The sequence below is a fragment of the Oryzias latipes genome, chromosome 12, assembly GCF_053564925.1.
Source record: "Oryzias latipes strain Hd-rR chromosome 12, Olatipes_Hd-rR_3.1".
In the NCBI taxonomy this organism is placed as follows: domain Eukaryota; kingdom Metazoa; phylum Chordata; class Actinopteri; order Beloniformes; family Adrianichthyidae; genus Oryzias; species Oryzias latipes.
Window position 1 is genome coordinate 4,981,508 of NC_136248.1, and position 27,240 is coordinate 5,008,747.

Below are 27,240 nucleotides of genomic sequence, written 5' to 3' on the forward strand. Positions count from 1 at the left end.
TATTAGCAGCATTCTTGTAACATTTGACAGGTGATTGCTGCATATTCTGTATTATTAATATGGTGTGTGGGAACAATTGTTGCAATAAATCCTTATTTGGCTTTTATCTGCCAAAAGAAACTTTCCAAACTCTTTTTGTTATTGTTATCTTTATTAGCTTGGGGGTTTCAATTTAGTGGTCAGAGCAGTCGCTCAAAAGGATGGATGGATTTTCCACACGTGATCAAGTGACTTGACATGTGTCAAGAATGAGTCGGATGTGGCAAAGAGAATCCATATGTATCCCTGCCAAAAATGTTGCTTCAGAAACAAATTGTTAATAAAACAGAAAAAAATGAAGGTCATGTTATTTCACTTTCAGTAGCCAGGTACCAAAGGACTGTAGCTGGTTCGCGGTCTTGAGGACCACTGCACTACATCATATCCGAAAAATCTCATGCATTCCTGTGTGTCCTAGCCCTTCCTTAGCCAACAGAGTGGTCAAGGTCTGGTGAACCTGTTTTGCTCCATCTTGTCAGCATCGGTGTCAGTTTGTCCCTGGACCATATTCTGTCTATGGACACATTAGTTGGGAGACTGTGGTCAAAAACAGACATTGCTGTGGCCTTTTTACTACAGATTATCACTCTTTTCAAACTATTTTGTGCAGCTGGTGTTGACAATTGTACCAATACACAGGATGGTTTTAAAATGCTTCATCACAGTCTGAAAATGTTCCTCAGATTTTCAAATCCCACATTGGACTAAAGAATGACCCCAGGGTGGTGGCGTTAGGTGCTGGGCCTGCTTTGGTAGCTTTAAGGTGTTTCTTATAAAGTAGGAAACTGTGGAAAAAATGATGAGTTTCTCAAACGGGGGTCTTTTCTGATTGAAAATGCATTTTTCAGGGTTTAGTTGGAGACCAGATTTCTTAAATGCAGCTACTCACTGTTTTGCTTTTATTTCATGAACAAAAACGTTTGCCATGACAAACATCATGGAGGCCAGTGACAGCTCAAAGCCACAGAAATTATTTCATATAGATGGCAGACTCAGAGTTCAAAAACTCTGACCAACAGCAGAGCAGTGGACCGAGCATGGCAACACTCCTGGAGAGTCTGATCACTATGGCTGTTGATCTTACAGACACTAGTGACAGAAAAGCAATGACAAAGACAAAAGAATACAATGAAACCAATCCCTTGGCTGGTTCCCATTACTTTGCCAACAAACCCACAGCTGAATAAGTCCCCAGACATGCAGTCTGGGGACTTATGCCCGGATGGCATTCCTGGACGTGTGCTTAGGGCATGTGCAGAGCAGCTTGCAGGGGTCTTCACAGACATTTTCAACCTGTCCCTCTCCCAGGCAACTGTGCTAACATGTTTTAAGTCCACATCCATTGTGCCAGTACCGAAACACTCCTCCCCTACGTTTTTTTTTTTTTTTTATTTGAAATGGTTTATTTCAAGCAATCAAAATAGAAATAATACACAAAAACAATATAATCATCAGTTATACATTCATACAGTAACTAATCAAACTTAGGATAATTAGACATAATTAATAAATATTGCTTGAAAGGGAGTGGAAGGAAGCGAACTTATATAATCCCACCCCGTTATACTATAACCATTTTATTACATGATTTATCAATATCCGGTTCCTAGGTTTTATCAGACAGAATTAACAATCATAAGGTATCAATAAGGCACATGCCAAAGATGAATTACTTAAGTACTACGTCAAAAATAACTATTTTAGAAATCAACATGGCAAATGCAGCATCTGAAATATATGCAAATTATGTTGCTTTTAAAAGTCATTCGTATGCTTTAAAACATAATACTATATCAGTAAAATAGACACAACACTGTTTCAGGAATTTCCATAGCAAAATTTCATCAAGTATCAAAAGTTAAAAACATGTGCAAAGTTATGCTACATTAGGAAAGATTTTTGAATCAATTTATCAATTTTAGGAGCTAGTGAAGTAATATCATCAAAAGTCAATCAATTTAACAATTTTCAAAAGTGATAAATCATTTGTTTTACTCTTTTTATATTTTTTTTGTATTTTTATTTTATTTTTTTATATAATAAAGTAATGCTGTAGGGGAAAAATAAAAAGGGTCCATAAACTGTCGAATTGTCCAAGGTTGGCATTTCTTCTTTTAGTGATAACAGCTGATTTTCTTGGTTTAAACAGTTAATAGTTTTCTTCCATGTTATGTCTGCAGACATTAGATTCAGGTCCATATCCTTCTTCAGCTGATATCAGCTGCGGTGAAAGTTGAGGTCAAGTTGTCTGCAGGTCAGAACTCTGCTGTTATTCAGGTTACGTCAGACATACAGAGAAAGTGATGATTACAGGTGTCATATTTCTTGAAATTATTTGGCTCTTTGATTTATTACTCCACGTTGTTTCAGACATCCGTAATCAAGCACTTCTCAAAGTCCTTCATGGTGTTCACGACCAGAACCTTGGATCGGTCCTCTGGACCGAGTGGTTTGACGTAAATCCTGCAGCCTTTAACCCAAGTGTTCTCAATCTGCTTACGCTTCCTGAGAAGCCGTGCATGTTTTGAGATTTCAGCATTCCTTCTGGTCAGATGGTCGTTCAGATAAACAGCAGATCCTCTGAGATTTTTGCGTTGATTCATCAGAGCTAGCTTGTGTTTGAGATTCACAAACCTGATGAGGATCGCTGGTTTATCCGTCTCCTTTCTCCTGGGGAGCAGGTGGCAGGTCTCGATGGTATTGAGATCCAGGGAAATCCCTTTAGATGTGAGAAATGAATGTATTTGCTGTTGCAGCGTCGCTGCACCCATCTCCGTATTAGAACTGCTAGCTACGCTAGCGCTAGCATAAGCAGTACTAGCTCCAGCTGCATTCAGCTTCGCTCGAGGCTTGATTGGTACTCCAGTGAGAATGACATTATTCATCCTTACTTGCTGTTCCACATCGTCCAGTCTTTTCTCCAGAATCTCGACCCGGTTTTCTCGCTGCTCGTTTTGAGCCCGAAATCTTCGGAACTCTTCCATCATATCCCAGAGTGGTGTTAGCTTAGCCGACACTTGATCCATAAAACTTTTCAGCGTTTCTTGAATAATGTCAAGAGACTTTTTGAGATCTTCATATTCCTGGGGTTTCTTCGGGGGCATGGTCAGCTCTCTTTTTTGGAGAAAAATCAACTTTTTAAGTAATTTGAAGATAGTTGTATTCGCAGAGAGGCACGCCACGCGTCCTGCTGTATAACCCGGAACCGGAAATCCGTGACTGAATGACTACCGCCCCGTGGCACTCACACCCATCATTATGAAGTGCTTCGAGCGACTGGTCCTAGCACACCTCAAAGACTGCCTCCCACCCACACTGGACCCACACCAATTTGCCTACCGCAGAAATAGAAGCACAGAGGATGCAGTATGCACAGTGCTGCACTCTGCACTCACACACCTGGACAATAACAACACATATGTTAGGATGTTGTTTGTTGACTTCAGCTCAGCATTTAACACCGTCATTCCCTCCAAGCTGACCACTAAACTTGGAGACCATGAAATCAACACCTCCCTCTGCAACTGGATTATGGACTTTCTGACCAACAGGCCTCAGCATGTTCGGTCAGGTCACACCCACTCCACCAACATCACAATTAATACTGGCGTACCACAGGGCTGTGTGCTGAGCCCATTCCTCTACTCCCTTTACACCCACGACTGCAAGCCCGTGCATGGATCCAACTCCATCATTAAGTTTGCAGATGACACCACGGTGATTGGCCTCATCAGTGACAACGATGAGACTGCCTACAGGGAAGAGGTACAGCACCTGGCCACATGGTGCGCTGACAATAACCTGCTCCTTAACACCAACAAGACCAAGGAGCTCATTGTGGACTTCAGGAAGAAGAATGGAAGCACTCATGACCCCATCCACATTAACGGGATGGTTGTTGAACGTGTTTCCAGCTTCAAGTTCCTGGGAACCACCATCTCGGAGGAACTGTCCTGGGCCACAAACACCTCCAGCCTGGTCAAGAAGGCTCACCAGCGCCTTTTCTTCCTCAGGACACTGAAGAAGAACCAGCTGTCTTCATCCATCCTGGTGAACTTCTACCGGTGTGCGATCGAGAGCATCCTAACGAGTTGCATCTCAGTCTGGTATGGGAACTGCTCAGTGGCTGACCGCAAGGCACTGCAGGGGGTGGTGAAAACTGCGCAGCGCATCACAGGGACACCACTTCCTGCTCTTGAGGACATCCAGAAGAAACGCTGTCTACATCGAGCTCGCAGCATTCTCAAGGACTCCTCTCACCCTGACCACGGACTGTTTAACCTCCTCCCCTCCGGGTAGCGTTTCAGGAGCCTCCGGACAAGGACCACAAGATTCAGGAACAGCTTTTTCCCTAAAGCTGTCTCCTTGCTGAACTCTTCCCTCTGACACCCCTAAAACACCCCCCACACCACCATAGACTCCTCCCCCCCTCTTCAACACTCTGAATTATTTATCTATTCACAACAAGTAAAACAGTTACTTGTTATTACTTGCACTACTGTCTGTTCATCTGGGAACACTGTATAATCCATCTGCACATTGTAATATTTTCCATGCACTTTACTGTCCATTGCAATACTGTAAATTATGTTCATAGTTCTGCCTATAGTGTTCATACACTCTTACATAGCCCATCTGAATAGTTTGTTCATAGTACACCTATCTGTATATCGTGCTTATAGTATTAATATCTGTAAATTATGTCCATAATATTTACCTGTATAGTTATTGTACATACTATAGACCTTTATTCTGTACTTACTGCTTATTGCACTTCTGGTTAGATGCTAACTGCATTTCGTTGCCTTGTACCTACATGTGCAGTGACAATAAAGTTGAATCTAATCTAATCTAATCTAATGCAGTCCCCTGCCCATCAACCTCAGCTTAAGATGGGAAAGGCAGCTGCATACTTATTAATCTGTAACATAAATGCATGCTTTCCCAATGCTCTTAAAAAAGAGAAGCTGCTGGTTTGCTTTTTCTATTATTCTACTCACAGTTTGGTCAAAGCTCAAAATGGAGTCCTCCTTTGAATCCACCTGCAGGTCTTTCAGGTCATTTGAGGACAGCAGTAGTCTCTGAGAGGAAGAGAGGTGGTACACACTGATGAAGAACCAGACACTAGATTCATGCAACTGCTTCAAAAACCCACAGGATTAAGGAAAGTTTTGACCCTAAATCCACTGAAAGTCCATTCTAACGCTTAAGCCACTTTAAATGCAACAGTCAGCACATGGACTGCAGGAGTCAGAGCTGACTCCGCCTCAAACACGTTCATTTCCATGTTGGAGCATCATCTGTTCTGTTACCGAACTGTTCTTGGTTTCTGTCCTTTCCATTTACTGTTCCTCACCTCAGAGGCCTTCATGGTGTGTGCAGAGGCACGAGGGGACTTGGGGGCGGGCTTTTTGCAGAGGGGTGGGTGGTGGCTGCAGTGTTGATTGGCGCCGTTAGGGTCACCAAAGCGGATGACCAGCTGCCGAAGATGACCCTGCATCAAATATTGGAGAAACAAAAGATTTTATTTTTATTTTGTAAGAGTGAAGTTATCTTTAACTGAAGGTACTAATATACTACGCACTATGTAACAGAAGAATACTTACTTTATAATTTCACTAACAGAAAAAAAAAAATGTGAGAGGAAACGATAGTTGTCTAATAGGCCCATGATTTATTCCAAAACATCAGAAGTCATATTAAATCATTATGATAGGGAACTACCATTTTGTAAAGTTTTAAATAATATAGAAATGAATGGCAACAACTCAGCTTTAACAATACATATACTGTATGGGGCAGCAGTGGTGGAGAGGTAGAGCTGTCGACCTCTGATCAAGAACGTCCTGAATGCACATTACTAAACCTAGTTTTAGCATTGTGTGTATACTTGACTGTTGCCACTTGATACTACCACATGTAGCTAAAGTACAGTTGAAAGAAGTTTGGTGCGAAATGTTAAAGTGGTGCGAATCCCACAAATCTCACTCAGGCTTTTGCTTTCACAGATCTATTCTGATACATGAAAGAATTGGTGATATAAGTCTGGCTGGGCACAAACGGCAATTGATAATTTCTCCTCCATGATCAATTTTGTAACTTCCATCTATTAAAAAGGGCGCCATCCATACGTCAATGGCAAATCCGAGTCCCTGATTCGTCAAAGTTCAACTGGTTTAACTTTTAATCTGCGTTCAATGACTTTAGAGTTCAGTAAGATCCCACTTGACAAAGAGAAACCATTTTTTGATGGTACAAACAAATCCAGATGCAGAAGTCATCTCACCACAGTCCTCCTGCTCCTCAGATGACACGCTACAGTGGTTCTTGTAACTAAAGACATACCAGAATGATTGCTCTTTAGGCATTAACATAACAGTTTCATCCACTTAGATGAAAAATCACCACAGAAGGCTGCAGCTCCAGTTAGCAAAGGTCCTTTAGAAGTTCAGCAGACTTCAAGACTTTTGCAATTTAAAGCAAAGCCATTTTAGTTCTGTTCTTTGTCGAGAGGTTGCAGCAGAATCACTAGAAATGTTTAAAAGTGGCTTCCAAAGCCTTGAATAAAGATGTTGGAACGATGATTTTAATAAATGTTTGGTCATAAAGAGGACCAGAAAATACCCAACTATACAGGTCAAAACCCAGCCAAAACCCACTTTAATGCATGTCTAGTTTACTGACTGTATAATAAAATTGGACTGAATTACTCCACCCTCACATTCCAATTGCAGTACCTGCAAAGTCAAAGAAGACAATATCCCATAGACTTCTATAGCGAAATAAACAGCTGTTACTCAGCCACTATATTTGTCAGAATATCCATTCTTCCTCTAATACCTTTTTTTAAACGTTTTCTTTCCAGTGGGGGTGGCCTTTAAACAAGCTTACTTTTAATTGGCGACCATGGTTGCCATAGAAACATTTACTCAGACCAACTCAGACCAATCACCGTCATCTGGCTCCAAAAAAAATGGCGACTGAATTGATTTCATTAGGCTGTTTTCAATGGGTGATGTTACTCCTGCTCAGTCCTCTTCTGTTATACAGTCAATGGTCTAGATGCACTGAACTGCACAGCTATCAGTGCCTCATGTGTTCCTACACTGATGAAAGAATTCGAGCTGCACTTCTATGAGGTTACACTGATTTTTTGAAGGCTCAGAAAAAGCTGCAGTGTTTGATTGGGTGGGGTGTTGGTGGTTTCCGAGGGCGGTGTTGGAGTGGTTGGAGCTGCTTCAGTTCTTCTCTTAGTGTTTGGAAAAAAGCAAAATCTTGAAAAGCTGCCTCTTACTTCAAAAGGAGTCTCAAAAGCCTCGATGATGCCTCCAACCATGAGCAGGCCATCGGTGCCGATCCCCATACCGAGGTTCACCCAGTCCACGCTTTCTAGCAGAGAGCAGTCAGCGTACAGCGACAGGTGCTGGGAGGACACACTGACCCCCACATAATGCCACTCCCCGTCACACAGACCCCCCACCGGGAACCTGAAACACACATATAAGGTCTGATTACAAGATTTCTGAGTTTGATTTTTTAGATCAATAAACAAACAAACAAATATTATACAAAAAGTAGTTCTAAAAAAGAAGATTAGGGTTAAACTAAATTCTTAGGATAAAATGTATAAACAAACAAAATTGTGATTTGGAGCCACTTTTAAGCTGTATAGTTTTTATTTTTTAGTGTTATATCCACTGCGACTGGTGACCTTTCAAGGATGTCCCCTGCCTCCACCCATGGGCTCCAACAGCCCTGTGATTCCAAAAGGGACAAAACGTGGATGGTATCAATTCAGCGCCTAAAGTATTGAGCATCAAAACCGTAAAACTGCGAATCGAAACCCCAAATCCGCGAATCAAAATGCATAGTTTTTAGAATCAAAACCGCAAAAAATAAAACCACTCAAAAAAACAATTTCAGAATAAAACCGCAACTCAAAACGATGATTTCAGAATGGTGAGAAAACAAATCGGCAGCTGAGAAATATGATTGTGCTTTGGGTTATATCTTTTGGTTGCAAATTGTTGGTTTTGGTTCTCAATTTATACATTTTGATTCGCGGATTTGGGGTTTTGATTCGTGGTTTTACGGTTTTGATGTGCAATCTCTGTGAAGATATTGGATGTGTGGTAAAACATTCATCTCATTTTCCTACATTTTAATAAATCTGAACCTTCAAATAATGCATAAGACCAGCGACAGATGGTTGTGTCCACCAAACACAATCTAGCTGAATGAGGAACAATGACTCATAGGCATGGAAAACAAACTGCGCTCTACGGATTATCGCCTCAGTCAATTACCCCCAACCCCCGGGGCGTGAACCGGTACAGGTCTGTGGGTTGACATGACCTACATTTTTTCCTTTTATCTTGGTTTCTATTTGGAAAACTATTGGATTCCCCCCACAGCATTCAACTCTTTCTTGAAGCATGTCAAGATGTTTGGATGTGGAAAATCCATCCACTACTTTCTTAAAGCGTCTGCAACAACCGCTGCATTGAAACCCCCAGGCTAACAAAGTTATTAAAAAACAGACGTATTTTGGAAAGTTTTTTTTTTTTTTGCATAAAAAGCCAAACATAGATTTATTGTGTCAGTTGTTTCTATGCACTATAATAATGCATAACATTCAACAACTGGCTGTCTAATGTTACGTGGACCCTGCAGAGGATGGTGATCAAAGGGTGGATTCATGTTTAGTATTATATTTAGAAAATACCAGTTTTATTTACCATTTTTCTGGTATTTAATCATTGCACCTTTAAAAGTCACTCAAGGCTGGAGTTGGTGTCCAAATTTTTTAGCTTCCACTTTGACAATTATGGGTCAGTGGAAAATTTGGATCACATTTTGATGGTTCCTACACAAAGTCTAGTGTAAGAATAAAGTTTGAAGCAGCTCCAGATATTTTACTGAGGATGAAGATAAACTTTCAAAGAAAAGAGGCCGAAAAGATCAGCTGTCCACTTCAGCCTCATACAGGTCAGCCTGTGAAAATATTGTGTGATATAAAAAAGGTTGCAGATCACCTACCGAAGTTACCTGTGTTTCATTTTCAGGGGAACTTTGTAATTTAGCACTAAATTCATCCCATTTAATGCTCTTTCGTCAGTGTTATTTTAAATTCTGACTTGACAACATCCAACTGTATTTGCAAAATGAAAGACAATTAATGAGCAGCTCAGCTGCTGGAGAAACACCACAAAGGCCGAGTGGAAGAGGGTGATCCGCAGACAAAATGAACTTAATCTGTGAATCTGAAGCTCAGCTTGGACTCCACAAACACAAAAACAAAAGGGGAGCTGTGCAGATGCAATAAAGAGCAAGCAGACAGCATCAGGAAAAAAATAACTGGAGGGGAATTTACTTCTAAAACTCTCATTAATGGTGATAAAACTCTTAACACATTGATGCATATAAAAGGGAAGCCTGCATGTTTGAAGTGCCGCTATAAAAACTATAAAGCCTCCTCTTTGCTGACAGAGCAAAATAATACACAGTCTGTCAGCGTCCACATTTGTGTTTGGAGCCCATCAGTGAGGCATTTCATTCAAGCGCTGCGGTCCCCAAAAGGCAGGAATCAGCCAGAAGATGGCAAATAAATCATTACATCAAAGAGACAACCAATCTGAACCCTTTCCAAACAGAAACACATGCATAAAAACATGCTCTGTACAGGTTTTTCTGACTTTAAGACATATTTGCAAATAACTTAGACAAGTACCAGGTCTGGGCACACGACAGATGCTGTAAACATCTTGAAATCTGTATTTTTTCTAAGTAGGAAATGTGTAACAGTAAGAACATGCACGTGTTTGGAGCATCAACACAGAAATACTCTGGGCACTTTTACTCAATTATTCACCTAAGCTAATGTCTTTCATTTCCCAAAGGCTTCCCTTAACTCAGAACATGACATTTTAGATGCTGCCAAACAATTCTAACAGTTTTCCAAAGTTACTCTGAAAATAAATCACAGTTGCATTTAAAAAAAAAAGCCATGATGATCAGAGTTTTTGTGGTCGGAATTTTTCATTTCCACACAAGCCTTCTCTAATGAAAACCTGCTGATGAACATTATATTCGGATTTTGCCCGTAGATCATTTTAATTGTGCAGAGTGAGGCTTTTATTTCCAACTGGGAAAAGGGGGGAATGAGATGGGGTGACTTACTCGTAGTGTCGCTGCTGAGTTCCGATGAAGATGACAGCACGGGCGCTGATCCGCAGCTGCAGCATGATGTGGCTGTCAGGGCTCAGCACGGTCAAGACGCTGCATTCCTCCTTCTGATGACTCCGAAACTGCACCGACAAACTGAACTCATCTGCAAAACTAAGCGCAAGGCATTACTCTTTTACTTATTTGCATTTTAGTAGCTCCCTTTCGGGGATAATGTCTCCATCGAATCCTCTCCTCTACATCTTCTTTGTTCATACCATCCAACCACAGGTCCTCTTTCTCTACATCATGAACCTCTTTCTCTGGTCTTCTGTCCTGTTAGCTCAGCATCCTTTTACCAACATCCTAAACGTTCCTTCTCTCTACATGTCCGAACCATCTCAATCTGCTTCTCCGCATTTATCTTATATAACATTTCCCATGATCTGTTCCTCTGATGGATTCATCCCTGATCCTATCCATCCTGGTCAGAGAACCTTAAGATAATCATCTAAGCCTCCTGCTTTGCTTTCCCATTTTCAGAGCCATGTCCTCTGAATCAGGGATGGGGACCAAGTGGCCCATTCCTGCTTGTTTTCTAGCATAACCTGCTCTGCCATAATTGGATAGACACACCTGATCCAGGCAGTGAGCCTAGATTAGGGCGTAGATATCTGGAAATCCTTCAGAAACACCGGCCATTGAGGCCTGGCTCTAAACCAACAACATTGCTGCTATCGTCACAGTCTTCTACACCTTTCCCTTCAGTCTTGATGAACTCTTTAGTCACACATCACACCTGGCAAACCGAAGCCTTTCTTCTGTTTGAAAATAATTCAGGAGTAATGATACCTGTCATGAGTGCGTGTGTTTTTTTAAGTGAGGTGTCTTGTTCGGATGTCATTACATTTCAATAAATTAAAAATAAAAAACTTTGACCTACTGTCTGCATAATTATAAATAAGCACACGATCAGGATTAAATGATCGTAACAATCTTCCTACTGTTTTTCTTTTTTATAATAGTTTAGAAACCCACCTGTCAGGGAAGAGCTGCTGCATGGGAAGAGCCAGGGTGGAATACTGTCCCACCTGAAGGACCGGACACCTGCCATCCTCCACTGTCAAAGAGGCATTGCTGCTGTCTGACACTAGATGGGAAAGCTCCTGCAGAACATCCACTTCCTCTGTGGACAGGGAGGGAAAATACAATTCATGAAAAACGTGATAATATAAAAGAAAGATTTAACGGAACGTCATAAAACAAAAATAGAAAGAAAGTAAATGACCAATTGAAATAATTATGTCATCCACTAAAGAATGCTGGGTGTCTATTTAGGAAAGAGTTACAACGGGCTTTGGGAGATCAGAAAGTTGTCATAGATAGCCTGGACTAAGGTTATCTAGTAGACTGGGGGAAAGTTACTTTATGTGCCATCAGGAATGAGGAAAGTAGAGGAGAGTTGGTGGTGGAATGAAGAAGTTCAGGGGAGTGTTAAGAGTAAAAAGGCAAAGTGGGACACTGAGAGGAAGGAGGAGAACAGATAAGAGTACAGGGAGATGCAGCAAAAGGTGGACGTGGCAAAGGCCAAACAAAAGGTGTAGGCTTAGGGAACACAAATGAAGAAGATGAGGTTCTGACCAGGACGGATAGAAATTTTTGATTTTTGAATTGAAATGGTTTATTTCAAGCAATCAAGTAAGAATAATACACAAAAAACATTACAATAGGCAGTTTTACATTCATACAATGACGTATCAAACTTAGGATAATTAGACATAAAATTAAATATTGCTTAGAAGGGAGTGGAAGGAAGCAAATTTAAATAATCCCACCCCTGTTCTACCGTAACCATTTTATTACATGATTTATTATCAGCGGTTAATAACTTTTATCAGACAGAATTAAGAATCCTTAGGTATCAATAAAGCACATGACAAAGATGAATTACTAAATTTTTGTGTAAAAATAGACATAACTATTTTAGAAATCAACATAGCAAATGCAGATCAGTTATCTAAAATATATGCAGATTATATCCATTAGAAAAATCATGAATCATGAAATGAATCCATCAGAGGACCAGCTTATGTTTTTGGAGGTTTTGGAGATAAATTCAGGTAATTACATTGAGATGCTATGGACACATTGGTTAAAAGATGCAGAGGTTGTATCTACCAAGACAAAAATCTAGAGAAAAACCAAAGAGGAGGTTCATAAATGTAATGGAGGAGTACAGGAAGGTGGTTGGTGTTTGTGTGGAGGATCAAGAGAAGTGAATTATTGGGAGCCAGATGACTGCTGTATGGTAAGCAGCCAAAAGACAAAGAAGCTGAGTGAATCACAGACCTTCAGTCTTTCTGTAAACATCGGAACAACACAGTTATTTTGGGTACTGGTAGACATTTTGATGCAGCTAAAAACTATTGAGGCATAAAAACCTGAAGTGAATAAAACTCTGTCCAAGGTTGCAGCAACACCAATGTATTTTTTTGGCGTTTTTCCTCCAATCAGACCCTTCTATTAGCCATAATAGTAATGATTGAAGCCAAACATATCTTCATTTCGGAAAAGACTTGTTTTGTCATGATTACTGACCCAATGATCCGTGTTTCTGTATGATAGAGATAACCAAAGATCCACCAATTTTATCACAAGAAGAAATGAGACATCCCCCTATACACTTTCTGTTTAGGTTAATTTTTCCTGCAGTGTTCAGAGTATATAAATATATACCGTTTAACTCATATGTGAGGCTGTTAATTTCCTAAAATAGGCTTTTTTTTTCTTTTGCATCTTTGGCTTAAACGTTTTGGAAGTGAACCATGTTCATGCTGTTCTTAACCTGTAAATAAATCCTACTGTAGACACAGCTGAACTCGTAATCTTTTTTAAGCTTGAAATCTAAAGGGAAAAATGGTCTATCCTTATTCATTTCAGAACCTGAGAGTCAGCCGACCCGCATGGCAACTCCCTACAATATCAAAACCATATTAAGAGTAAAGGAAAAAAAGTAGCTTTTTTTTAAATCAGAAAGTGAAAAAAAGTGGAGAGAATCTTATGTGAAGTTAGCAACTTTTCAAACTAAAGAGCGATTGTTCAGAGACAGAAAATGAAACCCTTGGCCAGAGAAAAGCCATATGGTTTGCATGTCATTTGTGCAAGATCCATGTAAAGGTTTGGAACATTTGAAGCTTAAGTTCACTGCAGACCTTCAGCTCATTGAAAACATGAATTATCCATTATGTTGAACAATTCCCCTGCAACATGCAACAGGGACTGGGACAGGCTCTGGCTTCTTTGTAACTCCAAAACGTATTTCACTGGTTAAGAAAATGGAGTGGATGAATGAAATTTTGAAGTAAATTACATATTTCTTCAAAAATGTAGTCTCAATTCTGCAATTCAGTCTTGTCACTTGCAAATAACTTTTTTAAGATGGTTCAAAACTTGATTTCTTAGGTTGCTTTGTATCAGACAACTTGACAAATTGTTCGTTCAAAACCTTTTCGGGGACTCAAATTGTTCTTGCATAAGTGCAATAAAATTTCTCCTTGTTAGAGTTGGTTTTTATCATGTCTTTGGAACATTTATTGACAAATCTTCTCCAGATAGATTTGTTACAGGTATCTTAAACAGTTCTCACTCCCCTCAGTCAAATGTTCAAGACATGGAGCAAGCATTTTGGATAATCTTTTTCCAGGATTAGAATAGCATGCGATCAATTCAGCCAACAGAGAGGAAAGATTCAATGTATGGTTGGCCATAAGAAACCTGCACTAAATTTTGTGCTGAAAGGAATAAAACAGACAAAACATGTTTTGGTCAAAAAAAAAAAAAAAACACAAAAGAACACAAGGAATTTACAACAAACAGAAAACCAGTTAACTTTGACTCCAAGCTGAAGTGAAATATCTTGTGACTGCTATGACCCTCAGTAAAAGGAAAAGCTAGATTTTAAAATTAACAAATAACAAAACTGTGTCAAATAAGACATCAGCCCAACAGGCGTCTGTCATTGTCTAGACAGCTGATTCAACAAAGTCTGTTGAGCTGTCAATTGTTCCCCCAGGAAACGGAAAATGTTTTCTTCCACATATAGATTTGCTGCTCAGATAGTCTTAATTGTGCAACGGCAGCCTTCAGAGAAAATGTCTTGCCCTCAAGGAGAAACCTCAACAAAGACAGGAGCTTTTGCCCAAAACTGCAGCAAGGGATCAAGAGGGGAATGGGCCGATCACACAGTTCTTTTATGCAATATCAAAACACGTTTGAGTCACGCTGATGTGTAAAGAGCAAACTGTTGGCTAAAGCTTTGGAAAGTCTTCTACTCTTCAGGATAGACGTTAAGTTGTGTTTAAGCTGTTCAAAAGCAAAAATGTACATTTTAAGAAAGCACTGTAAGCCCAAGTTGTGATTTAAAATGTATTTTCAGGTGATTTGGGGAGATCAAATCTGCAAATGGACAAGGGTTTATGGGAGAACACAAGCATTTCTCATGGGGGGTGTGGGGTCAGGGGTCGTCAGTTTTGCTCCTAACCTGTTTGGTGCAGGGTCACTGCCCTTCATGCTCCAACAAGAACAGTGTTCGTCTGTCAGCTTGCTGACACCTCTGACAACCCAGCGGTGAACTTTCCATGCTCACAGCCTCCAGCTGAGGGCCACTCTGGCAGGTGAAGGCGGGGCTTACTCAGCCCTCACCTTTAGGGGAGGTCATTCCCACCTGGCAGGCGGCTCTAACAAGCCCAACATGTGACAACAAGAGCGGAGCTGAAGCACATAGGTTTATAAGCTCAGGACAGAAACACATTACACTGATAAGACAAGAACTCAAACACTTTGCTGCACTAAAGTCATGTGTCTGTGACATGCTGGATGGATGCACAATCTTTCACATTTGAGACGTAGCTAAGTCACTTGCACTTGCAGTCAACCGCTGACTTTTAAGGGGTAATCTGAGCATCAACCACCACTATATGTGGAACAAAAGCCAGAATTACGGTAAAAAAAAACAACCAAGAATTACGGTCAGCCGAACATTACTGTAAAACTGATATTATCGTGCCAGAAGGACAAGCGAAAACAATTATTAACTGGAACTTCTACTCATATCTAGAGAGATCCGTACTAAAGGATGGTCAGGCTCCTAGTCAGGCTTTTCCATAGCTAGCACTTAGATTGTCCATTAAGGATATGTTTGTTGTTCGAGCAGAGGTCGACTGCCCTACCGCTGCCCCCACGGCGTCACTCACAAGTGCGTCGACATTTTAGTTTTAGGAATATTTTATGATGCATTACCACACACACGTATGCTCCATTTTTAATTAGCCTCAAAGGAACCGCAACACACACCTTCGCTCAACTTTGGGCCAAGACAAACCAATAAACCCATAACGGTCAACCCCCAATCAGGTGCGCGTGACCATGGCTTAACCGGAGCACATTCTGAATTTAAAGGGCCTATCATCCAAAGATAAACTTTTTGAGCTTTTAGGTTGTATAACAGGTTATAATTCTGTCATTAAATGTTTGATTAGTCTGGCAGGCTGGGCCTTCTCCTGGACGTCCTCCCCTGTGAGAGTCACACCTGCTATCAATTCTCATTAAGCTCCTATATAAGATGTGGCTTTTCTGTGTTCTGTGTTGGAGCTACACTCGTGGCATTAAATCTATTTGCTGACTTGATGATCTGTGTTATGTCATTCCTAATCCTGGCTTTCATCCTTGGCCAATCCGTCACAAATTCCTCTCAAAAAACCAGCCCAAAGCTGTATTTTGATCCATTCACACAACGCTCAGTATTCTTTTTAAAAACCTGCACTCTGAGCACAAGCCTCTCCCAATCAACGAAAACAAGCGGGTCCTGACATTGTGACATATATAATGGAGGAAAAACCCCTTCCAGGTAGAGTCTGCGCTGCCAGCACCCTGTCCCCTAGGCTAACACACACACCCACTCTCTCCAAAGAGCTAGCTGTGATTGACTAAAACACTTTTATGTTATATGCACAGTATTTACATCTATCTTTGCAAAATTAGGATGTTCGTTTAAGTGGAGACACTGACACGCTGCTGAGGCTGGCTCCGGGTTGACATCAGGAAATGGGCGGCACCCCCAAGGAGCAAAAAGTGACGCTTCAGAGATCGAGTTGTCTTACTTCCGGGTACGAAAATAAGCTACTAAAAACGTTTTCCTTTAAAAAAAAATTGTTCCTTAGTGTGCCAAAGGTAAAATATTGTCATATATATGGATATAGTTTACGCTGAAAGGTTTAGCAAAAGCACAATGTAGGCTCTTTCCGTATTTAAAATCACTGGAAACTACATTTTCGAAATGGGACCTGTAAGGATGTAAACAAACCGTTAAAGTGTTCAGTTTAGAGAAGCCCTGTTCCTAAACTGAGTACTCCAGGAGCATCTTGAAAACAAATGATTGTACTAATATATTTAAGCGATTAAAGTAAAGAAATCTGCTACTTTATCATCTGCCTTGTTGTAAAACCTGTAATTTCTTGCAGAATGTATCTGTTCCTCTGTCAAACAGGACTGAGCGTAGATGTTTTCAATGTTGCTGAATGCTGAGGATAATGAGTGCTGATCATTATCAGTGCTTTTGGAAATTCTTTGCACTTTGGGGCTTGGGCAGATTGTTTCCATTCATCTGGCAGGGCTCCTACACTCAACACTCTTCACATTTCATTAAGAGCTGATGGATCTTTGCCCGGCTATGAAAAGATGTTTTACTCTTTCAACAAGCTGAGACTTGCTTCACAGCTTCACAAAGAAAACAGCAACGTAATAACAAGATCGAGCCAAGTTTGCTCTTCTCAGGAATGCAGTAATAATTACAGTTGGGTTCTAAATGTACAGTATGAAGTAAGGAGCCACCACAGAGGTGCTTTTGCTTCCATGTCTGTCTGAACATTTGCAAACATCCTTTAACCCTCAGACCTCCTGATGGGTGACAACTGACCACTAGTGCAGTAATCTACATGCACCTCCTGAAAAACAGACGGGCATTGAGCAGTCTGACATGGGTTTGGCACATGCACCTTTGTTTGATGAAATCTCTAACACAAACACAGACCTCCACACATGCTGGCTCTGCACAGCGTCTATCAGATCTTTCCCCTGTAACCCCGGCATATGAATCATGAACAGACTGTGCCCAAACAATGCCGTCTTCCAGAGCTGTCATGTAATCTGTGATAAATATCCCTCTGACAGAAATACAAACGACTTGTTGAAACTTTTACCAGACGGCGGAGGGGGGGTTACATTCAAAAATGCTTTACAGAATAGGTAAAGACTTGTTCATCTTCTGCAGAGTGAGGCCCCAAACATTTGCATAATGACATTTTCTCCAATATGTGCTACTAGTTGCTGTTGTTCTTCATCTTGTCTTTAATTTAGATGTTTTTTGGTTGAAACGTTTCCAATAGTTGTCCACTGGCTGTTTAAGTCCTGGCAAACTTACATCAAACATAATTCAGTCCGAAGTTGAAGAAATTATCTGAAAAGAATGTAATGTGGAAATGTAACTTTTTTGTTGCTCTCCTCATTTGGTGAACTCTGATTTTCTTTGTATTTAAAAAGTGGATTTGTGAAACAGAGAAGTCTCAAACATGAACAGACCTGCAAAAAATAGAAACAAAAATAATAAAACGCAGAAGAAGGAAGACAGGCGGCATTACAAAATGGATTCTATTGAATTAAATTGAACTTAATTGAATTAAACTTTATTTATCTCAGGCAGAAATTCACTCATGGCAGCTTAAAGAAATAAACAAGTGATTGTACAATTACAGCTCACTAGACATCAGATCAAGCAAACAAATAGGTAAATAAACATATTTGTGCACAATATCATTTAACATGATCTTATTCCTCTTTCACACACTACATTTTTGGTTTATGACTTTATTTTCCTCTGGATTTTGTTAAACTTCATTTCTGTTCAGTGCTGATATTTTTTTTACTTTCATTAGAGTGTGCCTATCTTCTTTACTGGTTATGATTTATCTGCAGATCATAATTTGTCTAGCTTTCCCATGGGTTTGAGTTTTGGAGGGTGGGGGGTTCCATTCATCCCAACAGCTCAACACTAGCTCATGTTAGTCATGTTAAGAGGAGATGAAATTGAACCGCCAGCAGTCCAGCCCGTTAATCGTGGATTTGTTCCACTGTTTGACACCCTGAGCCTTGAAGCTTGAGAACCCTCAGGGCAGAGAGTGGGAGGTCAAGGTCAGTGTGGCTGGAAGGGAACCAGTTTCAGAGTCAAGGTTGGAGAGCTTAAGATGGATGTGGTCCCTTTGGATGAAAAGACTTCATCAGGGTAAAGAGGTGTACTCAGTCTGGAAATGACTGTCAGGCTGAGACAATGAGGAGTTAGACTTAACAAATAACACAACATGAAAACGCTAAAGCGTAAACTGAACAAGAAAATACAAAAGTGGAGGCAGAGCCACTGAACCTGATTACTTATTGATCTGTCAGACACATAAGGAATAAGCAGTCAACTGTTTCACCTGCAGCTCCGGGAAGGCAAGTGCTGCAAACAAATCATTGTATTTTAAGTGATGTTTGCTGCAGAGCTGCAGGAAACCGCTTTGTGATGAAGAATTTCTTGTTTTAGCAGATGTGAGAGCTGAGGTGGAGGGTGTTTCACTATTCAGTGAGGGGATGCCAAACCTACATCCAGCTGCAAGTTTCATCCTGTAATGCACCTACAGGGATGCTGTGCAAATAAAGGGAAAGTGTCCTCACAAACTGAGGTACATCTGGATAAATGGAGTCTGCACACAGCAAGTCTCTAATGTCAAATAACCCTGAGTTCTGCGGGCAACATGAGTCCTTCTTTCACCATTTCAAGCCCAACGTTTAGCTTTACAAGTGAGTTTTATGTGATTCCAAATCTATTATCACTATTTGAACACAATTAAGTCTTTCTGTAGTTCCAGGAACCACACTGCCAGATGAGGAATGTGCCGCCTTACCCTGCAAACACATGCTGGGGTGGGGGGGGTGGGGGGGGTGGGGGGGTGGGGGGGTGGGGGGGGCGACACTCTGTGGGACGACAGTCTGACATACCAGCAAGAAAAATAAAGCTGAAGAGGGCAGAGGGGCTTGTAAATTAAGCTTTTACGTGAGATGAGGACAGGAGTGAAGGGCCGTCAGCATGTCCGGGGGGGTTGGAGTGTCAGGTAATGAGTGTCTTGGACCACTGAAGGTATCGTAACTGGATTGAAAAAGTGAACAAACCCAGCGAATCCACCTGGAAGAGATTATCCAGAAGATTACAAAACGAATGGCCAAGAAATCCACAGACAACCTTAAAATGTGTGCCAAACTGTCCCAACAAACATACAAAAAGCTTTAATGAGGCAAATATGAGTCATATTGGAACACAAAAGTGTGTTTTCCAGATCAAATGGCTGAATTGTTCTTAGATTTGTTCCTGTTCATGTTGATCTGAAAACATGTTTCTCTGTCAGTGATTGGATTCAAGAGATTTCTGTACTTGTGAAATATTTTAAATCATCTAAAAAACGACTAAATGCTTACGTTTCTATGATATTAATACAAGAATAATTAAATCACAACTAAAAAAAAATGTGAGTGGATTGGATGGATCATAGTTTTTTTGGGTCATTTATTTGTGTTTTAACAAAATGCTACAGAGAAACATCTGTAAGGACTTTGTAAAAGCAACTGCTGCTGCAAAATTTAAAAAAAAAACTGTCAAAGCACAGTGGTGGGAGTGTGATGGTTTGGGGTGTTGGACCTCGCCCCTAGCACAATACCATGGGGCCCTCTCCATCATTTGTATTAATTATCCTTACCTATAGGGTAAAACATCGAATAACTTCCTTCCTGGTCCACTTTTAGACAACATCAATTTCAAGAATCCAAAAGTTTTGATAAGAACTTAAAAAATGAAATCACGTTTAAATGTTAAAGAAGTGTATTTTAGGTTATATATTTTATTATTATGCAACATTTTTATGATATATATTTAAATTATTATTATTTTATTACAATTTATTTTTACTGAGGAAAAACATTACATTTATTAAATTCACTAATTTGTTAATCTCTCACTTCCTAGAAGGAACAAATTATGACTTTCTGTCTTTTTTTTTATTTGTCAGGTTTTACTAAAGAAGCAAAAGAAACCTTTTTTTTTAAACGTGAAACACATTACTTTTCAGTGTTTTTCTGAAAATCTGTATGTCAAACACTTATCATGCTGAGGTCTTATCAGCGAATAAAGTTGTTTTTCTGTTTTATTTGTCTTCCAGCCCTTTTGGAAGTTTTGTAGCAAATGTCTTGTTTTTTCTTTGCCCTCAGATCACTTGGCTTCATTTGACCACTTTTTAAAATTTGCTTTGAATTATCATTTATGTTTTCCAACCTAAAAGCTATCTAAAGGCCACCAGACCCAGCAAAAAACCCAAATATTAATCAGTGATTCATTAGCAGTAATTAATCATCCATTAATTATTACTTCTTGGTTTGATTGAAAGTCTAACTTTAACACATTTTTAATGATATTAAAACCGCCCTGTTTGCAGTCCGTCAGAGAAAAACATGAAATAATGGACTCTTATCGAACTTTACTAACAACCACTGATGTTCGCTCAGACATTAAGGTAAAAAAGGAAAGTGAAAAAAACACAAATAATAAAATATTATAGGAGTTCTAGTTTAACTTATCAGCCTAATATGAACTAAAGTGGAAATTGTTCTTGTACTTTTACTTTTCATAAATTTAGGTTTGGTAAAATAAAAGTAAATGTCCTTTTGAGAAGTAATAAAGCGGAGTTTAATTTAGAAAAACCTGTTCCTGTGAATATAAAAATATCCAAATAATAAATAAAACATTAAGAACTTTACAATATTAGCATTCGGTGACTAAACTAAAGAAACATCAACCTTCTCTGAGGATTGCGTAATCTCTCTTGCTTTAGAGCTCGCAGCCTGTACTGAACTTAAACAGGAAATAAAAAAATTAGTGATTTTGAATTAAAAAAATTATTAGAATCAAACTTATAAATTGCGTTTATGAAACGGTTTTGTGGACACATTCATATTATTATCAGTAGAGTTTAAATCTCGTGCTGGGAGGTGAGGAGACAACAGGTGAAGCATTCCCTGTCAGTTGGCTCTCCCCAGACTGCACTGCCCTGCTTGAAACGTGTTTCAACCAGAAACTAAAAACCCCTGAACTGATCTGAAACCTGCCCAAATTATGTCCATCCACCTAAATCAAAGTCAGATTAAAAGCCATGCTATGGGCTGGACACCTCCCAGACTGGTAATGCTGCCTCTGCTCGCTAATTTACATGTCTCTAGACTTGCTGTTTACTGGAATATACCACTGCTGCTGAAGGACGGGGGAGGACCAAACACTTTTACATGATCAGTTAATGCAAGTTCACTGATTTGGGGATGTTTTTTCATGACAGAGTTAAATAATAATGGTCGTAAAATTTATTTTAGAAACTTTATTAAGTGTTCAGCTCGGGGCCCCTAGAGAGTTGGGGGCCCCATGTGATCCCCTTGGTAAGTCCAGCCCTGCTCAGTCATTGTTTAAAGTGAAGACAGATCATCTGGGACAGAGTTTTTTCCTTCTGGTGGGTTTGAAAACGTAGAAAGAAAAAGTGATCTGTAAAGCATCAGAACAAGCAACAAGATCTCTGAAGAACAGCATGCTGACCACACAGGATGACTGAAAGTAGTGATTTGTGCTCAGGCATAGCATCACTAGGGGTATAGTTCTACACACAAAATACTACCTCTATGCTAACTGGACCGAAAAATATGGCACCAAAAGTGTGGAAGTTTGTGCCATGGTAGATTATTTCTGTGTTGAAACATTGCTTCTTGGTAATAAATCTTGTACATTTGGAAGGCCTGTTTATTTCCTAATTAAACTGGGCCATATGTGTAAGAAACATGCATTTGTGGGATAAGATGCAGAGCCAAGTATGTGGGTTGTGTCCATAAAAAACCCAAGTCTTCTCTCCCAAACAGCATATTCTTTCTGTTCATGTCGACTCCTGTTTTGGTCTTCTGGTGCCAGATTGGCGAAAGCGCGAGTCCAGCTGCAGAGGTGAGCAGGTGGTCCAAGAATCTGGATACCAGGATTTGCCGTACCAAACGACTGATTGCTCTCTTCACAGAAAATCAAGATGGTACTGACCCAATTAGTAGTTTCATGGAACTGTCTCAGCTGCCCCTCACCATCAGCATCATGTGCATTGGAACCTTAACATGTGGATGAACGTCATGTGGATGTGGATGAACGTCATGAAACTCATTATTTGCTCAATGTGGTAAACACAGAGTTAAACAAAATCAAATCATGGATGGATTAGAACAAATTATGTTTGAACTTAGATAAAACCAAAGTGATGTTTTTTGGTAACTACAAAGCCAATACCGAGCTCTCAATTGAAATAAATAATGACCTAATTGAAAGAGTTACAGAAATCAAATTCTTAGGGGGTGTTATCGATGACAAACTAAATTGGAAGCAACACATCAGACACATCCAAACTAAAGCCTCAAAAAGTATTTCAATCATAAATAAATATAAACATTTATTAGAATAAAACAGTGGATATTTATTGTCCTGCTCCTTAATATTACCATATTTCACCTACTGTATAGAAATTTGGGGGAATAATTATAAGAGCTCACTACATCCTTTCTTTTTACTTCAAAAACGAGCCGTCCGAATTGTACATAAAGCCGGATGTCTTGATCACACAAAAAAATTATTTTATCAATCTCGACTAAAACTCAAACTGTATGACCCTGTGGATTTTTACACCAACAACTTTTATACTGAGTCAGTGAGAAATCGTTACCATTCAACATCCAAAAACAGTTCTTAGAAAATGAAGGAGGCTACAAACTGAGGGTAAGTAGAAACTTCAAGATCAAACTGATAAGAACCACAAAGAAAAGTTTCTGTGTGTCGGTGTGTGGCACTAAACTTTGGAATGGGTTAAGTAATGAGCTCAAACAATGTTAAAATCTCCAAATATTCAAGACAAGGTGTAAAGAAACTCTAATTTCACAATATGAAGATACGAGGAGTTAAGGATCAACAGGTGTTTGAATAATTCAAAATGTCTTTCCAAAAATGTGTAAATTTGTTTTTTTTTTTTTTTTTAACTTGTCCTGTCCAACAGCTAGGCAAACAGATGAGAGCTGAGGGCTTCTTGTGTTGGACATATTTTATTTTAACAAGAGGGGTTATTCATCTTCAGACAAACCAAAGGTATGTCTGAATAAACCCCTTTTGTAATTGAGGCCAAAATTTATTAATTTCAATCATGCTTGAAAATCTTTGGTGTTGGACCGGACGGAAAAGGAAAGAGGGGAAGAAGAGAGAGGGACGTTAGAGAGAGGGGGGGGTAGGAGGGTGATAATAGGAGGGGAAGGGGGGTAAGACCATGAAGCAGCATAGAGCAGACAGGTTTACTGGTTGTTTATCGTTACGGTACGGTTCAAATGTAGTACAAAAAGGGCGGGGCCTGTTCACACACACTCAAATATTATCAACACACCTGCTAGCCGCAAAAATGTCCACATGTCAACATGCACACAAAACAGATAGTGTTCACGAACGCATACCTATGCCTTTAAACCAACTAGTGTGAAATCTTTCATTCATTCAATCATGCAAACTATTAGTGCAAAGGTGAGCTAACACCTGTGCTCAGGTGAGTGTTTATGTTCTTCTAAAATGGATGGTGGAATGTGAAAAGAAGGAGGAGGAGCGCCCAGCCACCCCCACACCCATACCCCCGCCGCAGCAGCAGCGGCAGCCGGAATTCCCCCAACGCCACACGGGAACAGGCAGGGAACAACCGCCCCCCGGGCGACCAAGACCGCCACCCAGGCCAGGGCCAGCTGGACCGCCGCGAGGCCCCCAGAGCCAGAGAGCAGGGAGGCGCAGAGGGAAAGAGAGCGCCGCCCCAGCCCAGCCAGGAAAGCAGCCCCCCGCCGCGCCGGAAGAGCCCAACGCAGGGCCCCACCGGAGAGGGACGCCCACAGCCCCAGACGAGCACCCCACCACCACCCAGGAGTTCCGGGCATCCCCCCGCCCCGACCCCAGGTACGAGCCAGGACCCCCCAAGGGAGACCCGCTCCGCACTCCAGGCAGCCACCCACCCGGCCCACGGTTGGTCCAGGTAGGAGCAAGGCAGGGGCCCGCCGCCCCCGCCCAGGAGGGGGGAACCCCGGGGAAAAAAGGGCGGCCCACAAAGGATGTTATAAATATGGCCCGACCAGGCTCGGCCATGTTGGAAGTTTGGCGGGGCCCAGCGCCCAGGGGCAAGGACCAGGACCCACCCCCCAGGGACACGAACACCCCCGGCTCAGGTGTAATATGAACCCCCCCACCGTGCGGAGAGAGCACCGCCGGGCCCAGGGAGCCGGCACCCAAGGGACACGGCCGCCATCGCCAAGGGGCCCGCACCCCCCACCAGGGAAGGGGTAGGGGACAGATGGACCCAGGTCCCACCTTCCTTGTAAAATGTGTGTGCGTGTATGGGTGTTTGAGAGGGTGTTTGTGTGCATGTGTGTGTGTTTATGTTTGAATGTATATATTGAAGGGGGAGGGGTGTGTGTACTAAGGGGGGTGCAGTTAAAATTGGCGAGTAGGGCACTAAGGGGACATCTCCTGATTACTCACAGTGATGTCCCCTCACCCTCCACACCAAGGGGCCCTAAATGTCTAAGGTGCGGTTAAAATTGGCGGGTAGGGTGCCAGGAGGACATCTGCTGCTTGCTTGCAGTGATGTCCAAGCACCCCCCCTACCAAGGACCCTACATGTCTAAGGTGCAAATAAAACCGAAAGAGGGGGGGCCCACTCCATACGGCAACCATAGGAGGGGGGCCACTCCCAAGTAGCCCCCCCCCCAAGGCGCATCGCAGGCTAGACCCCCCACCCCTTCACCCTAATATGAGGTTATATAAGGAAGGGGGTAAGTTGGGGACAGCTGGTAGACTGTCCCCCGGTGGTCAAACAGCCGTCCCCCAGCCCACCCCCAGCAAAGGGGCCAGGGCCACCCAGCCCAGGGGCCCACCCCCGGAGGCGCCGACACCCCAGGCCCGGCACCACCCACCCCACACAGAGAGAGAGGAGCCAGAAAGCGTCGCCCCCCCCCGGAGCAAGCCCAGGCCCCCACCCCCAGACGCCGGCCCTAGAAGAGCTCTGGTCAGGCCTCGACGGGACCGAGGAGGCCAACCGGCCGAGGCAACCACTGATTGCCTCAGCGGAGACCCCGACCCGCTAGCCCCCCCGACCCGTACTAATAATGGGCCCCCCCTCCCCCCCAGAACGCCCCCCCCACAGGGCAGGGCCGACAAGCCCCCCACCCCACCCCACCCCAGACCCCGCAGCCGAAGCGGGTGACACCCAGAGCGACCGGGGGCCCCGAGAGGGTTGTCCCGTCCCGTCCCAGAGCCAGGGAAGGGCCGATCCCAGCCCCAGGTGCAGATGGGCAGCCCATCCGGCGCCGCTGGGCCCCCCCCACCCGAGCAGGGCCCCCCGCCAACCCCCCCCAGCACAGGCAAAGGGACCACCCCCCCAAGCCAAGCCAGACCACCACCCCACCCCCCCACCACGCACCCCCACACCCAAGCCCAGAGGACCACGCAGCGCCCCAGCCCGCCCCACCCAGGCACCGGACCCGACCCCCCGACCAACGGAGCCCCCCACCGCCCCCGCCAGGCACCGGAAGCCCCGACCCCCACCCCAAACCACGGCAGAAGGGCAAGGAGCAGCGACGACCAAGCCCCCCACCCCCTAAGTCATGGAGTCAACCACAGGAGACCAGAGAGACTGAATTCTTTCAAAGTTACTTGAGCTTTGGGCTGACATTTTTTCCAAGCTGATATGATCAAACAGCAGATTTCTGTGTTGACTTATGTTTATATTTTTCTTGTTTTTCCAATTTATTAAAATAGTTTTTTTGGCAATACAAAGAGTTATGAAAATGATAGATGCTAATCCTTCTTCTATATCGATGGCACTCATGTCACCAAGCACACAAAGTGACGGTGAGGCAGTGATTGAAACCTTAAGCCAGACTGATAAATCGGCACATACCTGCTGCCAGAGAGCCTGGACAGGAGTGCAGAACCACAGTGCGTGCATGTAGCTGTCGGGTAGATTATTATCACAGTGCTCGCAAATGTCTGAGTTACTGAGACCCATCTTGAACATCCTCTGTCCAGTGTAGTAAATTCTGTGAAGAGTTTTGAGATGGATTAGCTGCAGATTTGGACTTTTTGTCAGTTTAAAGGTGTTTAGACAAAGTTCTGACCAGAAGCTTTCATCTGTGCTGATGCTCAAATCTGCATCCCATTTTTTTGTTGGAAGGGCAATATTGTTATCTAAATTACATAAAAGTTTGTATATTTTGGAGAGAGTTCTATTCATTGAAAAATTAATCAGAGTGGTAACTACATCTGGTAGCTTTAAATCGTCGTCTTTAATTTTATACTTTTTAGTAATACTTGATTTAAGTTGCTGATATTCCAAGAAGTTATTTATTCCATGTTTGTCTTGAAGTTCCTGGGGGGTTATGAATCTTCTATCAATAATTACGTGCTCTAGTTGTTTTATGCCCCCTGCTTGCCAAGCTGGGAAGTGAATCATTTTTTTGTTAATAAGGATGTCCGGGTTGTTCCAGATGGGTGTCATTTTGCACGGTTGAATTGATGATTTTGATATTTTGAGAAATTCCCACCAGGCTGTTAAGGTGGCATTTATATTAATGCTTTTGAAACAATCCTGTTTTTTAACTGTTTGGCTAATAAATGGTAGCTGTGACAGGTTGATCTTTCCACATAACGCCTGTTCCAAGTCTAACCATGAGTTGGTTTCTGGATTATTTTTTAACCATTTTAAGATGTATTGTAATCTATTTGCAAGAAAGTATTTGTGGAAGTTAGGTAATTCTAATCCTCCACAGTTTTTTGCAGATTTTAAAGTTTTTAGACTAATTCTTGCA

General features: G+C 41.8%; 1 protein-coding gene across 1 annotated transcript in view; it reads right to left on the minus strand.

The window, feature by feature from the left end:
* si:ch211-196i2.1 (uncharacterized) overlaps nucleotides 1–27,240 on the minus strand; it is a 124,303-nt gene that overhangs the window by 69,530 nt on the left and 27,533 nt on the right. The window contains exons 2-6 of the mRNA XM_078955693.1: nucleotides 11,242–11,389; nucleotides 10,219–10,377; nucleotides 7,334–7,526; nucleotides 5,396–5,533; nucleotides 5,040–5,120 (exon numbers count right to left, since the gene is read on the minus strand). Of these exons, the coding sequence (XP_078811819.1) occupies nucleotides 5,040–5,120; nucleotides 5,396–5,533; nucleotides 7,334–7,526; nucleotides 10,219–10,377; nucleotides 11,242–11,389 (719 nt within the window). The remainder of the gene's footprint in view (nucleotides 1–5,039; nucleotides 5,121–5,395; nucleotides 5,534–7,333; nucleotides 7,527–10,218; nucleotides 10,378–11,241; nucleotides 11,390–27,240) is intronic.